This window comes from Artemia franciscana, unplaced genomic scaffold, assembly GCF_032884065.1.
Source record: "Artemia franciscana unplaced genomic scaffold, ASM3288406v1 Scaffold_698, whole genome shotgun sequence".
Lineage (NCBI taxonomy): Eukaryota > Metazoa > Arthropoda > Branchiopoda > Anostraca > Artemiidae > Artemia > Artemia franciscana.
Genome location: NW_027067138.1, coordinates 192,550 through 211,759, shown reverse-complemented (window position 1 = coordinate 211,759; position 19,210 = coordinate 192,550). Strand labels below are relative to the sequence as shown.

Sequence of the window (19,210 nt, the reverse complement as noted above, 5' to 3'; positions counted from 1 at the left end):
TTGAGGTCTTTTCGATTAAAAACCAAATTCCCAATTTTTTTATTTTTTTTTTAATGACACATGGTTGTGCAGGCTTCCACTGATATGGTTGTGCAGGCTTCCACAAATATAAGGATTATAGCGTAATCCTTTGTTATACAAAACTCAATCTATTTTGCATCATTTGTTTTTGCTTATATTCATAGATTCTCAAAAAAAAATTCTCCTTCTTAGCCCATTTTTAAAATAAGCTTTATTTGTTATTTTTCTTTACATTTATTATTTCAAATGTGGTACCAGTTACTACAAGAACCTGCATAGCTGCACACTGAGGTCTTTTCGATTAAAAACTAAATTCCCAAATTTTCATTTTTTTTTAATGACACATGGTTGTGCAGGCTTCCACTTAACTAATCAATCAATAAGACTCTTCTCCACTGTCCTTTGTATTTATGCCTCAAAATTTGTAAATACGAGTTATTTGCAGACACAGAGCAGCACAGATGGGGCGGGGTTAAGATTAAAAAAGGAAGTTCTTAAAATGAAGCAAGGGAAGTTTTCTTCATTAGACTTCACTGAAATGATTACTTGATTAAAAACAATTATTTATCTTCAACTGAGCTAAACAGCAAAACATAATATTTCCACACTCCTTGGAAAAAGAGAAATTTTAAAAATAAAAAAGAATGCGTGTTAGCGGTCATCAGACAACTCATTCTAAGGAACTGCAAGGGAAGAGCAACTCTTGCCAATAGTAACAACAACTCCAAAATATGAAAAATTGACAGTAATATATACATAAAAAGATGATTTTTATGATGATTCAAAATATAAGTAGAAATTTTTCGTCATTCCCGGGTCGCTTTTTCAGTTCCTGGTTCGCGGCGCTGCTGTCTAAAATGGTCTTGTAAGGCATTTCCTTGGGACCCTATATGGGAAGAGAAATTCAAAAGCAAGGGATAAGCCAAATATGGGCTGTTAACACCCATATTTGTACGATATTGATGAGAGCATTTGGGTGGCTGAGCACCTGGGGTTATTTAAAAATAAATTGAAAAAGTATTTGCAAATCCAAGGTTCATGGTTCTTTTATTTATTTATTTTTCTTTTTTCTCTCTTTTCTGTTTATTATTATTGATGAGTTGGTGAGAGATTGGTTGTTATTAGATTTTTTTTTTTTTGCAGTGAAATACTAGTTAGAAAATTAGTTTTATGTACCCGCACCGTCGCAAGTGCTTTTTGTATCTTTCTTTGGGCGAGTACTTGCATATTAGCTAAATGTATTTGATTTTTAAATAAAGTGAAAAAATGCATCTAAAGAAAAAATATGAGCGTCATATCACAGAATTCCTATTATACTTTTTCTCTTATATTTGCCAACCCCTAAGAGAGGCTCTAGAGTTATCCATCACCCTACAATGCTACACAAATATATCCACAAAAGAGACCGTTTACGATCTCTCGAGCAAAGAAACTAAAGATAAAAACAAAGAAAATAAAGAGAAAAAAGAAAAATAAACTAGCAAGAATACAAACTAGAAAGAAAAAAGAAACTTAAAAGAGAAAACTTTATTTTTTCAATTATCAAAAGAAGAAAACAGATAATTAAGAAACTTACTTGAACAACATAAATTTGCTAAAAGTATAAGAGCAGAGCTTTGAGCCGAAAGGTGAAAATCTATTGATTCAAATACACTATCAATATGTTTATCTCTATCTGCTTCTTCTTCCATTCCTTCTAAACTATTTCCTTCAATTAGATTCAATAGGACACTCATAGAATCAAACACATTTTCATGTAAGGCCAATTTAATGGACTCCCCAACAAGAGCCTGAACGTTGTCAGGAAGTAATGACAAGTCCCCATTGCAGAGATTGTGGGTAATGCCTAGAAAAAAAGAAGGAATTGAAGATGTTGTGCAGAATGGTTGCTGTACATAAAAAAAAGAAAAAAAGAAGGAATATAAAAAAGGAAAAAAAAAAGAAAGAATTGAAGATGTTGTGCAGAATGGTTGCTGTACATAAAAAAAAGAAAAAAAGAAGGAATAAAAAAAAGAAAAAAAGAAGGAATTGAAGATGTTGTGCAGAATGGTTGCTGTACATAAAAAAAAGAAAAAAAGAAGGAATAAAAAAAGAAAAAAGAAGGAATTGAAGATGTTGTGCAGAATGGTTGCTGTGCATAAAAAAAAAGAAAAAAAGAAGGAATAAAAAAAAGAAAAAAAGAAGGAATTGAAGATGTTGTGCAGAATGGTTGCTGTACATAAAAAAAAAGAAAAAAAGAAGGAATAAAAAAACGAAAAAAAGAAGGAATTGAAGATGTTGTGCAGACTGGCTGCTGTACATAAAAAAGGCGTTGGGTGACATTTTTGAAGAGCAGATCTGACACAGTAACAGAATAACAAGCAATACATCCTAACATCTTTGTTTAAAGGGCAAAAAAAGGAAAAAGAAAAAAAAACATGAAAGAAGTATACGGTAAATACTAGTGAACTCAGAAGTAAAGTGTAACAGTAGGTTACTAACATGGGTGGAAATGACTAATCAATTGGTAAAAACAGAATGAAATGTTTCAAACCAGGTGAAATAATGGGGAAAAATCAATTAATAAAAAAACGGGTGACAACAGGGGGTGAAAAAGACCACCAATCAGTAAAAAGAGAAAGAAAATGTGCTATAGCGGGTACAAAACGGGGAGGGGGAGCTAGCAGGTGAAAAAAATGGGGAAAATCAATTAATAAAAAGAACAGGTGACAACAAGGGGTGAAAAAGACTAATCAATAAGTAAAAAAAAAAAGAAAATACGTCATAACAGGTGACAAAAATAGGGTAAAATTAATTAATAAAAAAAAACAGATGACAAAAAATGGGTGAAAACTAATCAATTAGTAAAAAAGCTGGTTATGGAAATGAACGAAAAAAATAATTAATGTCATTTATTTAGTACCCATGATAAAAACAGACACTGCTAAGTAAAAGTAAAAAAAAAATAACTAACACAAAAATATTGAATAAACAATAAATATACACAAAAATAAAAACACTAACCATAGTCACGAAGGAAAAAACCTAAACAGCGAATAATTAACACTCAACAAATTAGGCGATTCTGAGAACATTTCAACAGCTAGTTTAGCAAGCCTGAAAGGAGTAAATTACGCCACAATCTTACAATTATATAAACGTGGGTCAAAAACAAAAAGAAATTTTACACACTGGAAACGTGCAACACTCAACTCTTTATATTCACTTTTCCAGAGAAGATCTTAAAAGAAACCTTAGAAGAAGACCTTAAAAAAGACTTTAAAGACTTAAAGACTAAAAAAAGACTTTAAGGTTTGGCAAGGTTTGCTTAAAGAAGCAAACCTTAAAAGAAAAAAAAAACTGATCTAGGGCATAATGAACCATCTGTAAGGCCCGCGTCGGACCATGTATTCTTTGGACTATGTTTTGGACAAATTTTCCCATAAATAGTTCTATTTTTTTTAAATCTTTAGACTAACTAACTCAGAATATGTTGAAGACAGAGTCAAACAAAAAGACACTCCAATCCAATATATTTTCTTCGAGCTAGGCAGCATAGAACTCTCCAAATGGAGGGTTAGTTAGGGCCAACAAAACATGAAAACTCACACTTAGCAAAATTTACATGCAATCCAATTTTAGCTAGTTAATGAAGATTATTTTCAAGACCCAAACGTTTTCTACTACGCTTAATCCGCATAGTAAAACGTCAACATCCACGTAAACAACATGGCTCAGACCATTGTTGCCATAACACCCTACTCGACAGAAAAAGCAAAACAATTACCTAAAATATTTTTGAAATATACGGTGGTAGCACCCAGCCTTGTTTGACACATTATTCAACACAATATAATGAAAAAAAAAAAAAAAAACTGTTTTGTCACCACCACTGTAAATTAATTTAGACAGTATAATCAAACTTTTGTAAAATCAATAATTGTGGCTACTACATTCTCGGCGCGTATAAAAAGCTCCTCCCATTTAATCTACCATCAGCAGTCGTATTTATCAGTCACTGAATAATGGTGCGAATTCGTATTATTCATAATTGCGAAAGTAGAAGGAAATACGGCGAGCCAGCGAAGCGGTTCGCTACTGTCCCATCTCACAGGTATGACTTAACTGAGTGGCCTATCCAGGATTTCTAAAGGGGGGGGGGGGGTGAATTAAATTTTTGCAAATACAGAAATTTCTAGTGCTCACTTCTAGTCAACACTGTCACAGAGAACTAGCCAGAATTTCATAAATAGTGGGAGAGGGATCCACGAATTGGCAGGGCTATTTGAATTTTGCCACAAAGAGTTATACCGCAAAGGGGTAACCTAATAGGTTTAGCACATATTATTTGCGGTTTTAGATTGTAATATTGTACCATAGAGCGTCAAAACTTTTTTATTCTCGGTAAGGAAAAATATTCCCTTCAATTTTTCCTATTTTTATATTCTTGTTTTGGGCCACAGAAATATCCTCCAAAATTTTATGTTATCTTTACCTTTTGCATTATTAAAGCCATACCAATGATTTTCCTCTGTCACACGCGAGCCTACCCATGAAAAATCTAATGTTGCTCATGTTTTGGCCTTAGTTGGCCAGTATCGAGTTGCAATCCCCGTTAAATATAAAAGAGAAAACCATCAGTAGGTGCAATACTCTGAGGCAAAGAAACGTAACCTTAGCTGTTATGTGGCCAAAGAAACGTGGCCTTAGTTGGCCAGTATCGAGTTGCTATCCCCGTTAAATATGAAAGAGAAAACAATCAGTAGGTACTCTACTCTGAGGCAAAGAAATGTAACCTTAGTTGTTATGTGGGCCAAAGAAATGTGGCCTTAGTTGGCCAGTATCGAGTTGCTATCCCCGTTAAATATAAAAGAGAAAACCATCAGTAGGTGCTCTACTCTGAGGCAAAGAAATGTAACCTTAGTTGTTATGTGGCCAAAGAAATGTGGCCTTAGTTGGCCAGTATCGAGTTGCTATCCCCGTTAAATATAAAAGAGAAAACCATCAGTAGGTGCTCTACTCTGAGGCAAAGAAATGTAACCTTAGTTGTTATGTGGCCAAAGAAATGTGGCCTTAGTTGGCCAGTATCGAGTTGCTATCCCCGTTAAATATAAAAGATAAAACCATCAGTAGGTGCTCTACTCTGAGGCAAAGAAATGTAACCTTAGTTTATATGTGGCCAAAGAAATGTGGCCTTAGTTGGCCAGTATCGAGTTGCTATCCCCGTTAAACATAAAAGAGAAAACCATCAGTAGATGCTCTACTTCGAGGCAAAGAAATGTAACCTTAGTTGTTATGTGGCCAAAGAAATGTGGCCTTAGTTGGCCAGTATCGAGTTGCTATCGCCGTTAAATATAAAAGAGAAAACTATCAGTAGATGCTCTACTCTGAGGCAAAGAAATGTAACTTTAGTTGTTATGTGGCCTTTGTTGGCCAGTATCGAGTTGCTATCCCCGTTAAATATAAAAGAAAAAACAATCAGTAGGTGCTGTATTCTGAGGCGAATAAATGTGGCCTTAGCTTATATATACAGTATCTTAAAAATTGAAAACAGAGGTTCTGTTAGGCTTCTTTTTTTGGTCAAGTAATACAACCTTAGGTTGTTTACACGGATAATTAAAAATAAAGACATTGATTGGATGTCAGAAAATACAGAATGAAATCGGTTCTAAGAACAGAGCATGTTTTGAGCCAACCTTTATCGGCCTTTTTTGAAAAAATCCTTCTTGAAACAATATATTCATGAAGCTTTGATGGGAACAGCTTCAGCCTTCATCTGGAGGCTAAGAAATAAAACAAAATTGTTGTTCCAAACCAGTTATGTCAGCAAAGTCAAAAACCCCCAAAATCTTTGTCAGACTCGAAAAACGTGACGAAAATGCATAAAAGCGAAATTTGATGTGTTTTCCAAAGTTTTTTTTGTAGCCCTACCCTCCCCCCACCACCGAAAAATCCTCCAAACAAAATCCTGGATACGATCTTGCTTGTAAGTAAGGTGTTCAACAGGGTATGTATATTCAATATTTTTTTGTACTGGGCTTGCGGCACCTTCAATAGCCAATGGCCTTCAATTGCGAAACCATTAATTATCCAATTCTTTTCCTTCTCAAAATATATGGATTCTGTGCCACCATTAGCAACAATTAGACGATTTACTACGAATGTTAAATTTGTATTAATTCTAAAATAGATTAATTTTAGAAAAGCTGTAGTTTAGAAAAATTGCCCGATAGAGAATCTAGCTTTTATTTTTATTTCTTTTAAAGATTTGCGACATCATTAGTTACACAAAGGCGTATTATTAGTCTTGATAATATATAATTCCTAGTATTATCAAGTAATTGCCATTAGTATTAGTCGTTACTAAAAAAAAGAAGAAAAAAAAAAAAAAAAAAAAAAAAAAAAAAAAATCTTGCATCTATCCTAAATCATGAATCTAATCATATATCATTGCAACTATCCTATAAAGCAACCTAGATATGAGATGAAGATAAGAGGAGGAAACCGTAAAGAGGATGAAGATAAGAGGAGGAAACCGTAAAGAAGATGATGATAAGAGGAAGAAACCGTAAAGAGGATGAAGATAAGAGGAGGAAACGTAAAGAGGATGAAGATAAGAGGAGGAAACCGTAAAGAGGATGAAGATAAGAGGAGGAAACCGTAAAGAGGATGAAGATAAGAGGAGGAAACCATAAAGAGGATGAAGATAAGAGGAGGAAACCACATCTCAAAGAAGCAAACGAGCTTACCAGCTGCTAAAATCCGAATGAGCAAATCCCTTGGGTTAAGTGAAGCTTCACCAGAAATATTCATTGAAAGAATATTCATTATTCCAGTGTCTACGGACTTCAGCTTCTCTACGGCATGTTCATTATCTTCAGACAATGTTAGCAAAAGGTTTCCTGAAAGAATAACAAGAAGATAAAATCTTGGTGATGTTTCGTAGGCCTTATATCTTGTTCCATCACTTGTCTGACTCAGCTATTAAACGAATCAGATTCATAGCAAAAACAACGCTGAATCTTCCCTGGTATCCATCAATCTCATAGTAATTTCTGATGTTGCATAAATTCCACAATATCCAAGAAAAAAAAATTAAAAATTTAAGTGACTAAACATTTTCTCTTTTCTAGTTCTGAACACTCCCTCAAAAAAGGTCTGATACCCCCCTCCTCCTCTGAGGGCAACTGCGTTCATTCTTTCTAAAACCATGTCTAGCTTTTTCTGTATGTAGGGTCAAGAATATTTTGATTTGGAAGGTGCGAGAGAGAGAGATAGATGGGTTTATTAATATAATAAAAACAAAATAAAACACGCAAATGGCACAAAGCGAAGCTTGTTTGGGCTTACAACCCCAGTGCACATGCAAATAAAAACAATACGATAAAGGAGAGGAAAATGAAAAAAAGAAAAGAAAAAGAGGAAAGAAAAAACAAAGAAAAAAGGAAAAGAAAAGAAAAAAAAATGAAAAAAAAATTCAATTACCCTGCATTTTGATCGATTCTGGATTATTTTTCAGGAAAGACAAAAAATACAAAAGAAAAAGAAACTAAAAACCACTTGACCACTATCAGCTAAAACAAAACCAACATCTTGGCTCCACTTAAGGCCCATTCAACTATCAAACCCATAAACATTTAGGCAAAAGCTTTAATTCCCGCCGGAATTCACGAAAATTATCTAAGTTTCTCAAAGTCGAAGGTAACAATTCCAAACATGCCGAATAGAAAATCGAGATCTGCGGGTAACAGCAAGCGGACGACGAATTATATTGGACTGTCTCGTAAAATGTGTATAAATATCACTTCCTAATTCAAACATACTTTTAAAACATATTGGTAAACAATTTTAAAAATATTTATAGATAAAGAAGCTTCGATAAAAAGTAATAAGCCCTGCTAAGGGCAAGATTTTGCGATCTATATAACTCTTTTGTACCGAGTCTTTAAAACCAACACCGCATAACACTTGAAGCGATTTGTTCTGCAAAACTCGAATATGATGGAGATGAGAAGGAAATGTACTACCCCAAATAGTACAACAATATAGCAGATAAGGATGAATTAAGGAATAATACACTGTTTTTAAAATATCTCTTGGGAAAATATAATGCAACTTTCTTAAAATCCAAACATTCTTAGCGAGTTTAAGACTAATATAATCTATATGTTCTCTAAAACTAAGATATTCATCAATTAAAGCTCCTAGATATTTTGTACAATTTATTTTTCTCCCATCAACAAAATTTAGTTTATCATACAAGGGTAATAATTTGAACTCCTACCATACAATAGAAAACAAGATTTACTATAACTCATATTTAACTTATTAAGCTTCATCCACTTTTGTACAAACTCCAGACAGGAACTAATACGACTCAACAGCTGAATTCCATTTTGTGCAGCCACAGTTAAATGAGTGTCGGCCACAAAGCTGGGGACAATTACTTTTTCGCCGTCACATCCAAATTCAAGATCATACAAAATCATATCGAAAGCTCTGCATAAATCATTTATCAAAACCAGATACAAAGAGGGGACCAAGAGAATATACTTGAGGTACTCCAAATTTAATACTAATGACAGAAAAAACATTATCCACTAGTTGTACATATTGAGTTCTTTCTTTCAAAAAAGAGGACAACAATTCAAGAAATGGTCCTCTAAAACTGTAATTTTCTAATTTGGCAATTAGTATAAAAAGGTCAACGCAGTCAAAAACTTTTACAAAATCAAGAAAAACAAGCGACTTTCACGCCATTATCCAACACATCACTCACAAAAGTTGTCAAAAATAAAACAGCATGCTTAGTAGATAAACCCCTCCGAAAACCAAATTGATTTGGATTAAACAATAACTTACTTTCCAAAAATTCAACCATTCTTTTAACTACTAATTTCTCAAACAATCTGGATAGTACTGGTAATAAAGAAATGGGCCTATAATTTCCAAGTACATTTTTATCCCCGCCTTTACATAGAGGAATAACTTTTGCAATTTTAAAACAACTTGGAAACACTCCAGTCCCAACAAAAAAACATTAAATAAATACACCAAATGACAGGAAATAACAGGGTAAATATACTTTAAAGTTTTAATTGATACAAAATTAGAGCCAGAAGCTCCATTTTTCATGTTTTTCAATATATCAGAAAGGTCAGAAGCAATGATGGGCTTCAAATATACTGAAACATCACTTGCATTGAATAGATATTTTTTAGAGCTACCTTCATGCTCAGAAATAACAATACTTTGAACCAAATTCTTCCCCACATTAGCAAAATGACGGCACATTCTATGTGGAACACTAATTACCTGATCATGTGCGACACTACCTACCACCACTACCAATAACTCACTGCAGCACCAAGCCGCCTGAGGCTAACACAGCCACGCACGCTCCTCCTCCAACCTAATCTATTTAAAGCCTCCCTCTTTACACCCTCCCAGGAAGTTTCCATTTCCTTTAAATCTTTATTTATGACATCCTCCCAACCCAGACAAGGACGACCTGCTTTCCGTGTAGCCCCAGACGGTTGGCCAAAAAGGACAATCTTCGGTAATCTGTCATCCTTCATCCGTAGAACGTGGCCTAGCCATCTCAACCTTTCTTTCATTATAGCCCCAGAAAGCGGGATTGAACCACACTTTTCGTACAACCTGCTGTTTGAAATACGGTCAGTCAGCCGGGTACCCAGAACAATCCGTAGGCAATTTCTCTGGAAAACATCTAGTAAAATTTCATCTGCTTTTCGGAGTGCCCATGCTTCAGAGCCATATTTGACCACTGTCATCACTGTAGCTTCCAATATTCTAATCTTGGTTTGTAGGCTTATCTTTCTATTCTTCCAAACTTTTTTTAACTGTGAAAAAACACCCTGAGCTTTAGCTATTCTACTTTTAAGATCTTCACTGCTCCCACCATCTTTACTAATAATACTACCAAGGTAACTGAAGCTCCCAACCTGATCAATCTTTTCGTTACCTAATGTCACCTGTTCATCTTCACTTATTCCTAGCCTTAGTGACTTAGTCTTCTTAACATTAATTTTCAAGCCTATTTTAGCACCCTGAACTCGTAAAACCTCTAAAAATTCATTCATTTTGCTCACACTTTCATCTAATATGCTTAAATCATCAGCATAATCTAAGTCCAGGAGCGTTCTTCCTCCCCATTTGATTCTATGGTCTCCAATTGCCTTTTCTGTGCTCCTTAAGACGAAGTCCATCAAAATGATCCATATACAGGGGGATAGAACACAACCCTGCTTAACTCCTGATTTAATACAAAACCAGTTGCTAACCTCATTTCCTACCTTAACCGCAGCAGTATTATTCTCGTACATAGCGCAGATCACTTTAATATATTTTTCTGGTATACCATATAACGATAAGACCTTTGTTAATGCTGTTCTATCAACAGAATCGAAAGCTTGCTCATAATCGATAAAACTAAGGACCAAAGGTGTTTGACAACGAAGGGACTTCTCAATTATTAACCTAAGAGTGAAAACATGGTCGACACATCCTCTACCTTTTCTAAAACCGCATTGCTCTTCCCTTAAAACTTTGTCTACAGCATGTCTCAGTCTAAAAAGTATCATATTACTCAGTAATTTGCTACCTACAGAGACCAGACTAATGCCTCGATAATTACGACACTCTCTCTTGTCACCTTTCTTATACAGTGGTTTAATTAAGGTTTTCCTAAAATCATTGGGTACTTCCCCTTTTTCAAAAATCATGTTCATAATCTTCAGTAGCTTATTCCTAACCTCAGAGCCACCATATTTAACGAACTCATTAATCATACTATCAGCACCTGGGGCCTTATTATTTTTTAATCCTTCTAGTACTGTCGCTAATTCTTCCTCACTAAACAAATCTTCCTTCACATCCAAGGTATCACAAACTTTTTCATTTTCATCTATATCTTTTCCTGCAACTGTATCTCGGTTTAGCACATTCTCAAAATGTTCCACCCATCTTTCTTTAACTTTTTCCTTATCACTAATTGTGGCCCCATTCCTATCTTTAACTGGGACTAGTCCGGATTGGCTACTCCCTTTCAATTTATTAACATGCCAGTATAATATTTTACTATTATGCCGTCTAGCCGCATCTTCCAGCTGGAATATTAGATATTTACTATTAATACAAAATAATTACCAAATTTAAAATATTGTACGAAAGTTGAAAAAAGCAAATAATATCATTTGTAAGATAGAATCTGATTCTCGAGATTTCCCGTAGCTCGTAGCTCTGATTCTCGAGATTTCCCACACTTTCACTTAGTTGTTATTGATAATTTTGGCAATCAATTAGTTACTACTACTACTAACAGCTAAGAGCAGCAACAAGAAGCCTGAGGCCAACTCCTCTTCCACCCTAATCTATTCAAATCATTACTCTTTCCCCCCTCCCAATAAGCTCTATTTCCCTTTAAACCCTTTTTATTGCTTCTTCCATTCGGGAAAGAATTCAGGATTTTCGTTTTGTTCTTCCATTCTTCCATTCAGGGAAGAATGAATCTTCCATGAATTATTCCATTCAAGGAAGAATTTATACTTTTCGTTTGGTTCTTCCATTCAGGGAAGAATGGTTGTTCCATGAATTATTCCATTCAGGGAAGAATCCATACTTTTAAATAAGATTAGATTTAGGTTTTAGATAAGATAATATTTATTTTCAAAAGACTATCACAAGCTCTATAGAGCCGAATTCGCTTTATATGTCAGTAAAAGCTAAGACAAATTCGAAACAGTACATAAAGTCAAACACTTAAAATTAAAAGAAATTATAAAAGCAAAATCATCAAAGATAAAGGGCAAATCAATAAACTTAACAATTAAATTACAAAAACATTGCAGTAAATCAAAAAAATAAAAACGACAATAGAGGAAAAGGGGAATTGGGCAAGTACATAATCAAGAATTATTATTAAGGTGTTCCAGAATAAAGGGTATAAAACTTTTACGAAACCTTTCTGTAACAGCATGGATCGGAGAGTAAGTTGGGATTGCTATGGAGGCTGACCGGGGGAGTCGTAGTCTAATGGGATTGTGAAAATCAGGGAGTAAGTCCTCAGTACGGGGATTAGAAATGACTGATTTAGCGAAAAGCAGGCAAATTTTTTCCCTCCTTTCTTTTAAGGTGGTAATGCGTGCAGCTTTAAGGAGGAAGGAGTATGGAATTTTGCCTTCTTTGTAAATGATCCTGAGCGGACGCTTTTAGACCGACTCGATTTTGTCACTAAGTTCATTTGAAAGTTGCGAATGCCAGACCGGACATGCATATTCCAATAACGGCCTGATAAAGGATAAGTAAACACGGAGGGAATGTATCTTAGGACAATTAAATTTGTTTAGCAGCTTAAAAATGGATAGTGAAACATTTGCTTGTTTAACAATGTTGAAAACATGTGTGTCCCACTTAAGATCATTAGAAATTGTGGCACCAAGAAGCTTAACATGTTTCACTCGCAATTCGCTTGGGATCGGGTCGCAAAAAGCAGGGATAGATTTCAAGAAGTTGATCGTCATTATCGTCATTTAGTGGGTTTACTGTCATATTTAGATTCTTAGATTCATCCGAACATTGGGTTAGGATTTTAACGGGGTCACTTTTAATATTCCTATGACATACTTCAAGGATCGACAAGTCATCCACATATTTCCATCTTTGGGGGAATTCCTTGCCAATTTCGTTAATCATGACAAGAAATAACAGTGGTCCCAATAAGCTTCCTTGAGGTATTCCACAGGGAGGGGGTTAGAGAAAGTATTTTTGTATTTCACAACTTGTGATCTGTCTGAAAGGAAAGATATAACAATATTTACCAAAAGTGGGTCAATTTCAAAGTTATCATGTAGTAAACGAATTAGGATAGTGTGGTCAACTAAGTCAAACGCTTTTTGGAAATCGTAGTGTAATACTCAGTGGCTGCCTTTCTCAATTTTCTCTTCAGGAACTTTCTTAGATCATTAGCCTGTGTGATATGTCCTTGCTTGAACAAATTGATTTTTTTCCTTATTAGTTTTTTTAAAAGTGGCAGCAATGTAAGGTTTATCGGTAGAGCATATTTCTTTTTTTTTCACCGGAAAATGGGCTTCATAATTACTCCTCAGTCAATTTTGGAGGGACAAAGCCATGAAGTCGACATCATTTTTTTGGTACACAGGGGGCCAATTTTCACTAGTGATCCAAGAGCCCAAATTATAGAATCCTGAGTCAATTAGAGGTCTAAAGACGGTTTCAGTAATAGTAAAGGAATGTTTAACTGTAACTAGTGGAGATAGGAGTAGGGTGAAGTGGTAACTACCTCCGAGAGGGGGAAGAATGGTGACAGGTCTGTAGAAATTTGACATATTGGTGAATATTAAATCAAGAGTAGAATTGCCTTTAGCAGTAGGGACTTTTACAATTTGTTTTAGACTAAAAGTATTACATGTAGACTCAAGTTTTAATTCATTTGCATCCCCTAAGAGGAAAATTCCAGCATTTGGGTATTTAGATAGTACATACTCTACATAGTCAGCACTGTCATACAATTTTTCAATAAAATTAATTTGTTCCGCCGCTCTCTGCCCAGGAGAGTAGTAAAAACAACACAGGACAATCAAATTGAAAGGACGTGGTAAGACCTTAGGTCGAACACAAACCCACAAAATTTCATCAAAGGAAGTATGACAAGCAACTAATATTTCTGAAGGATAAAAATCATTACAGACAAAGAAAACAATTCCACCCCCTTTCTTACCCAGAAGGTGGGTTTAGGGTCTGAGTTTAATAAACTGGGTGAAATTATTCATTTTTAAAATGTGTGTATTTTGAGCGTGTACTTCAGTAATAGCAATTATGTCTGATCTATATATTTTAGAAAAGGAGTCTAATTCATTAAGTTTTTCAAAATTAAGACTTTCAGCGCTGCTTAACAAATGTGGGAAATTTAAAACAACCTGCAAAGGTACTATTTTTACACTTAACTTTGTTTAAATTACAAATGGGTACAGGGGGTGTGGTGCAATTCTTAGCAGGGGCTAGATTAATGTAGTCAGAACAAGGGACCGAGGGAGCACATTTGACTTTTAAGGGATGACTATTAGAGTCAACATCGATAGATGAATTATTAGAGTAAGAGAAGGATTTGTCTTGGGGATCTGGGGGTGGGGGGACGGGCAATGATATGGATGAATTACGAGGAGAACAATTAGGATTCATTACAACACAATTATTGAATGCAAAAAGTCTCAGACCTGAGTCATGTTGACAGGGTAGGCACGAGGGATAAAACCAATGGGCTGGGGTTTCGTAAGGTGCTGGGAAAGGGGGGCTGGTTGGGAATAGCGATTCATGTCCGCCAAGAAATTGCTGGTTTGTGGCAGAGTAGGGAGGGTATTGGGCAACACACTGTGAGGGGGGAAAGGAGGAAATAGGACTTCTGTATGCGGGGAGGGGGGGAGGTAACAAAGGATAGGGGAGGAGAGTTCGGGATAGGGAAGGGTTTGTCAATTTTTGAGCTGTTCCTGATGAACTTTGATGAAAACTTTTTGCTTGTTTGCGGTGCACTAAAAAAGGACGGCGGAAGGGAGATGAGTGGCTCTTACAATTTTTATCTTTGGACAGGGACACTGGAACAGGGCCCCAGGGAGGAGAATTAACATCATCTACTTTTGGTGCGTGGGCAAAACTACAATATTTGTTACTACAAGCTAAAACTGGACAAAGTTTCACATGGTCAAAACTGCACTTAACGGAACCACAACTACCTGAAATAAAATTACGACATATATGTAAAAATTTGCACTGCTTACTAAATTTACAACGATTATGATTAAAATGTTTGCATATCACATTTTTTTTTGTTGGAACTTTTTTGCTGGAACTTTGTTGATGCACTTGGTTGAAAATCACTGTGCTCATTTTTTTAGTGTAATTTGCCTTAACTCTATTTTCGAAAACACTTTTTGGCTGGAGCTTGGTTGAAGGAAAAACGTGTTGAAATACACAATTGTCTCCTAATTGGCAAGAACCTGCCAAGATTATATTAGCACATTTTAGTTTATTATCAGTGCAGGCTATTCACCTTGTTAATGTCCACTGGTTTTTGGGCATCTGTAATGTGGTAATCATGGTTACCATTATAATTAGGCTGCATTAAGGGTGGATTGAGATCAATGAAAATTTCCGGATTTGTGTCACTTGTTGTGACAGGTATCACTGGATTTAATCCTCTAAGTCCTTCATCAATATTCATTTACTTTATGGACATTGCACTTTTTTTATGGTCAGAGATGAAAGTGTTATTAACCTCATTCAAAATGGAATTATATGCAGGTTGATTTGCTAGATCGCTTTGGTGAACTGTCAAAAAATTGGAGATGAAAGTTAATGCATCCGTTAACTTTTTCTGTAAAACCAAGATTTTGGTAATATCTGGTTCTAAGATGAGGGGTGTAGGGACAGAGTCCGTTTGAACTGATTTATCAATGCTACAGTCAATTGTTTGACAAGATGCATTTGTTTTCCCTTCAGAACAGCCTCGGCGCTGGGGAGGGACAAGGGAAATTGTAGGATCACACAAACTAGTGTCAGCCTTGTTAGAAACGGTTGGTTCTTCAGTCAATAGAGGAAACTGGCTAAGCGGAGTGTCTGGGAAATGTTTAGGGCTGCTGAGATCACTTAGAATGCTAAGAATCCTTCTTCTTTCAACAGGGGTACGGGATGTCCGAGAAGTTCCGGATGGGGGGATAGAAAGCACTGGAGAAGAAGTACAATTTACCTTAGACTTAGTGGAGCAATCTAGGCACATCCAGGAGTTATTCCAACTAGTGATTTCTATCCTAGCACACTTTTCAGTCCCTGCTTGAAACCAAGAACTGCAATTAACACATTTGACTGCGTTTGAAGTAACCCGTAATCTGCATTCAGGACAAAATTGTTTCGATTTCGTCATTTATTCTTGCAACACAGGTGTAAGCCTTACTTAATTGAAAGGTCTTAATATGTCTTAACAGGTCAGAGACTGAGACTTTCGTTTCGTTTTTCCATTCAGAAAAGAACGATTCTTCCATGAATTATTCCATTCAGGGAAGAATTCATGCTTTTCGTCAATTTTCGCTCTAAAATTATAAATTTGATTGGAATATCCTTTCCCCATCTTAGAACCACACACTGTTTATCCCTGGACACTTTATCACCAGCATTTACAAGTCTAATTAGTAGCATTATGTTAAGTAATTCACTTTCTACGGAAGTACGACTTCCGTAATTTCATTATTTTGGATTGTTTTTATCGTAAGTAAAGCGCTCCCTGTAATTAAAACTTTAAATAGAATAGAATAGAATAGAATAGGTTTTATTTGCACAATCTCTCGTAGTCATAAAACTAAATGGCGCTTGTGCTTACAAAAAAGAAAAAAGGATTAAATCAAACGACAAAAAAAAATCAGAAGACAAATAGTTTAAAATCAACAATTGTTATACTTTGATACAAAGAAAGGGATGAATGAGTTGGAAAAACGATTTGTGCGTGAAGGAGGTGCTGCTAGTCTGTCAAATTTCTTCAACCTAGTACTTCGATGTTTCACTAAAACTGGTGGTAGTATCGATCTGTATTTATCACTTCTGAGAAGATATTGGCCAAATTCAAGAATCAAACTGAGACGACGCTCTTGAAGAGAGGGAATTTGTAAAGTGGATAATGCTAACTTATATTCGATAAAAGCATCGCACAATATTACTTTGACTGCTCTTTTTTGTATTGACTCAAGCTGGTCACTTAGGTAAATAGTGTTATTGACTTGTGGGCCCCATACGGGACAGGCATACTCTAAAATTGGTCGAATGTAAGTAAGATAGGCTATCGTTAGTTGTGTAACTGAAAAACCAAATCGACGCATTAGTATAAGTGTCCGCATCGCACTATTTGCCTTTTTGATAATTGTATCGACATGGAGGCTGAAAGAGCAGTCGATGCTAAACTTGACACCAAGCACTACTGCCGAAGATTCACTAGGATAAGGAGGAGGAGGGTACACAAAGTCTCTCTTCAGGGGATTAAAGCGAAGGATTTTAGTCTTTCCTTCGTTGATTTGGAGGCTGTTCGCAGTACATTCATCTTTGAAGTTGTTGATTATTTCGTTACAGAATTGGGGGACAGCCTCAGACTTCTCAACAATGTACTTCAGTAGGACTGACAAGTCGTCTACATACTTAAATCTTTCTTCATAGCCGGAAAGGATGAAATTTATCACTGCCAAAAACAGTAGACTAGCGAGCTTAGTACCTTGTGGGGCTCCGCATGTAAGCTCGACCCATTCGGAGTCGGTATCTCCTGGGAAAAGACTGTAAACGCACTGATAGCGGGCTTGTAAAAAATTGATCACTAAAAGGAGAATATGTTTTTGCGCACCCATGGTGCGCAATTACCACATTAATTACCACATTCACTCTAATCACCTTTCTTATAGAGGGGTTCGATTCGACTTTTAGTAAGCTCCCAGGTACTTCCTTATTATTGCTTTTTTTTTATCATATTCCTATTTTTAGTAACCTGTCGCTGACTTCGCACCTACCATATTTTAAAATCTCATTTACTACACTATCAACACCAGAGACCTTTTTGTTCTATTTTCCGTTTAGTACTGTATCTAACTAGTCTTCGTAAAATAAATTTCCTTCAAATCAAAATAGTAAAATAATTGTAAAATATTATAATATAGTAAAAATAATTATCCATACTCTTCTTTATCATATTTTATAACTTTTTCACGAGCTTCTAACCTCATAGCTCCCTGTACGAATTGAATAAAAAAAGTGTTTTTTAACTCGAAGTAAGGAGCATCATTAAAACTTAAAACGAACAGAAATTATCATATATATGAAGGAGATTGCCCCCTCCTCCACACATCGCTCTTTACGCTAAAATTTTTAAGTACTTCTAAAAGAGCTTCTTACTGTTCTAACAGTCAGCTCTTGTGTTTCAGGAGTCGTTCTTAAAGAATTGGGACAAAATTCAAACTTTAGCGTAAAGAGCAAGGTGTTGAGAAGGGGGCAATTCCCTTCATGTACGTAATAATTTCTGTTCGTTTTAGATCTAATGTTGCTCCTTACCTTCAGTTGAAAAAAACTTTTTAATTTAATTTCGGATCATTTTTAAATGATGCTAGGAAATCTGGTGCCACCTCCACGGAGAAATCCCCCTCCACACGGAAATATTCTCTTAGACAATTTAATTCTGGTGAACAATTACCCCGGAAAATCACACTTTACAACTCCAGGCGTAAAATCGAGACGGAAAAGAGAAAGGATTCTTGCAAATTCCTCCAGTGTGTAATTTTCCCTGATAAGTTCACCCCCTGGAAACTTCCCTCGCCATGGAAAATTCCTCCATGAATTAATCCCTGGCGGAAAATCAGCATAACCAGCCGATCCTTTTGATATATCTATTGGTATTAAAATTCAGTTTCCACTAATGTTCCTAGCTACATTTCTAACTTTCTTATATTGCTTTGCAAAACCATTCCGTCTATTTTCTTCATTGTCAGATTCTAAACTAACTCAATATTCAACCGTTTCTGAAAAATCCCTTCAAGATTCTCATCTTGGAGCCTACCAGCATCATAACTTCCAGTAAGGTGTACCCTTCCCAAATATCAGTTGTAGATTAACTCTAGACACTACTAGAGAATGATATTTACTTTTAACATTAACAACAGCACTCCTCCATACCCAAGTGTCAGGTGACACTTGGAGGCCAGCCAAGTTCTGGCCAAATCAAAATCAATCAATCAATCAAAATCAAAATCAATAGGCTTAGACTTCCTACTATCATGCAGGTACTTTGTTAACTTATGGGTCATTTTATGACCAAATACCATGCTGGTAACAACTAGATCTACACAATTACAGCAGTCTTTAACCATTACTATTTTTTGTCCTACATTAAATCTACCTAGGCTAGGATACCATCTTTTTCTATTTGTTCCGACCTAGAAATAAAACCCCCTAATAAAAATAACATATTTCTAACAAAAATCCTGCCTATTTGTTCCTGTAACTGTTTGTAAAATTCAAAGTCACCATTATTTTCATTAGCCAGTTACTGGAGCATCACACTACTTGTAGTATACACACCTTGGGGTGTTCACTGCTTGTGGGTATACAAACCTTGTATCTTTTGGTTATGAAATGAGCAACTGAAATTCGA

The 19,210-nt window shown here is 35.6% G+C and overlaps 1 protein-coding gene across 1 annotated transcript in view; it reads right to left on the bottom strand.

Moving 5' to 3' along the window:
- Positions 1-19,210, bottom strand: part of LOC136043527 (HEAT repeat-containing protein 3-like) — a 73,146-nt gene that overhangs the window by 25,646 nt on the left and 28,290 nt on the right. Inside the window, exons 6-7 of the mRNA XM_065728447.1 lie at positions 6,750-6,902; positions 1,598-1,867 (exon numbers count right to left, since the gene is read on the bottom strand). Of these exons, the coding sequence (XP_065584519.1) occupies positions 1,598-1,867; positions 6,750-6,902 (423 nt within the window). The remainder of the gene's footprint in view (positions 1-1,597; positions 1,868-6,749; positions 6,903-19,210) is intronic.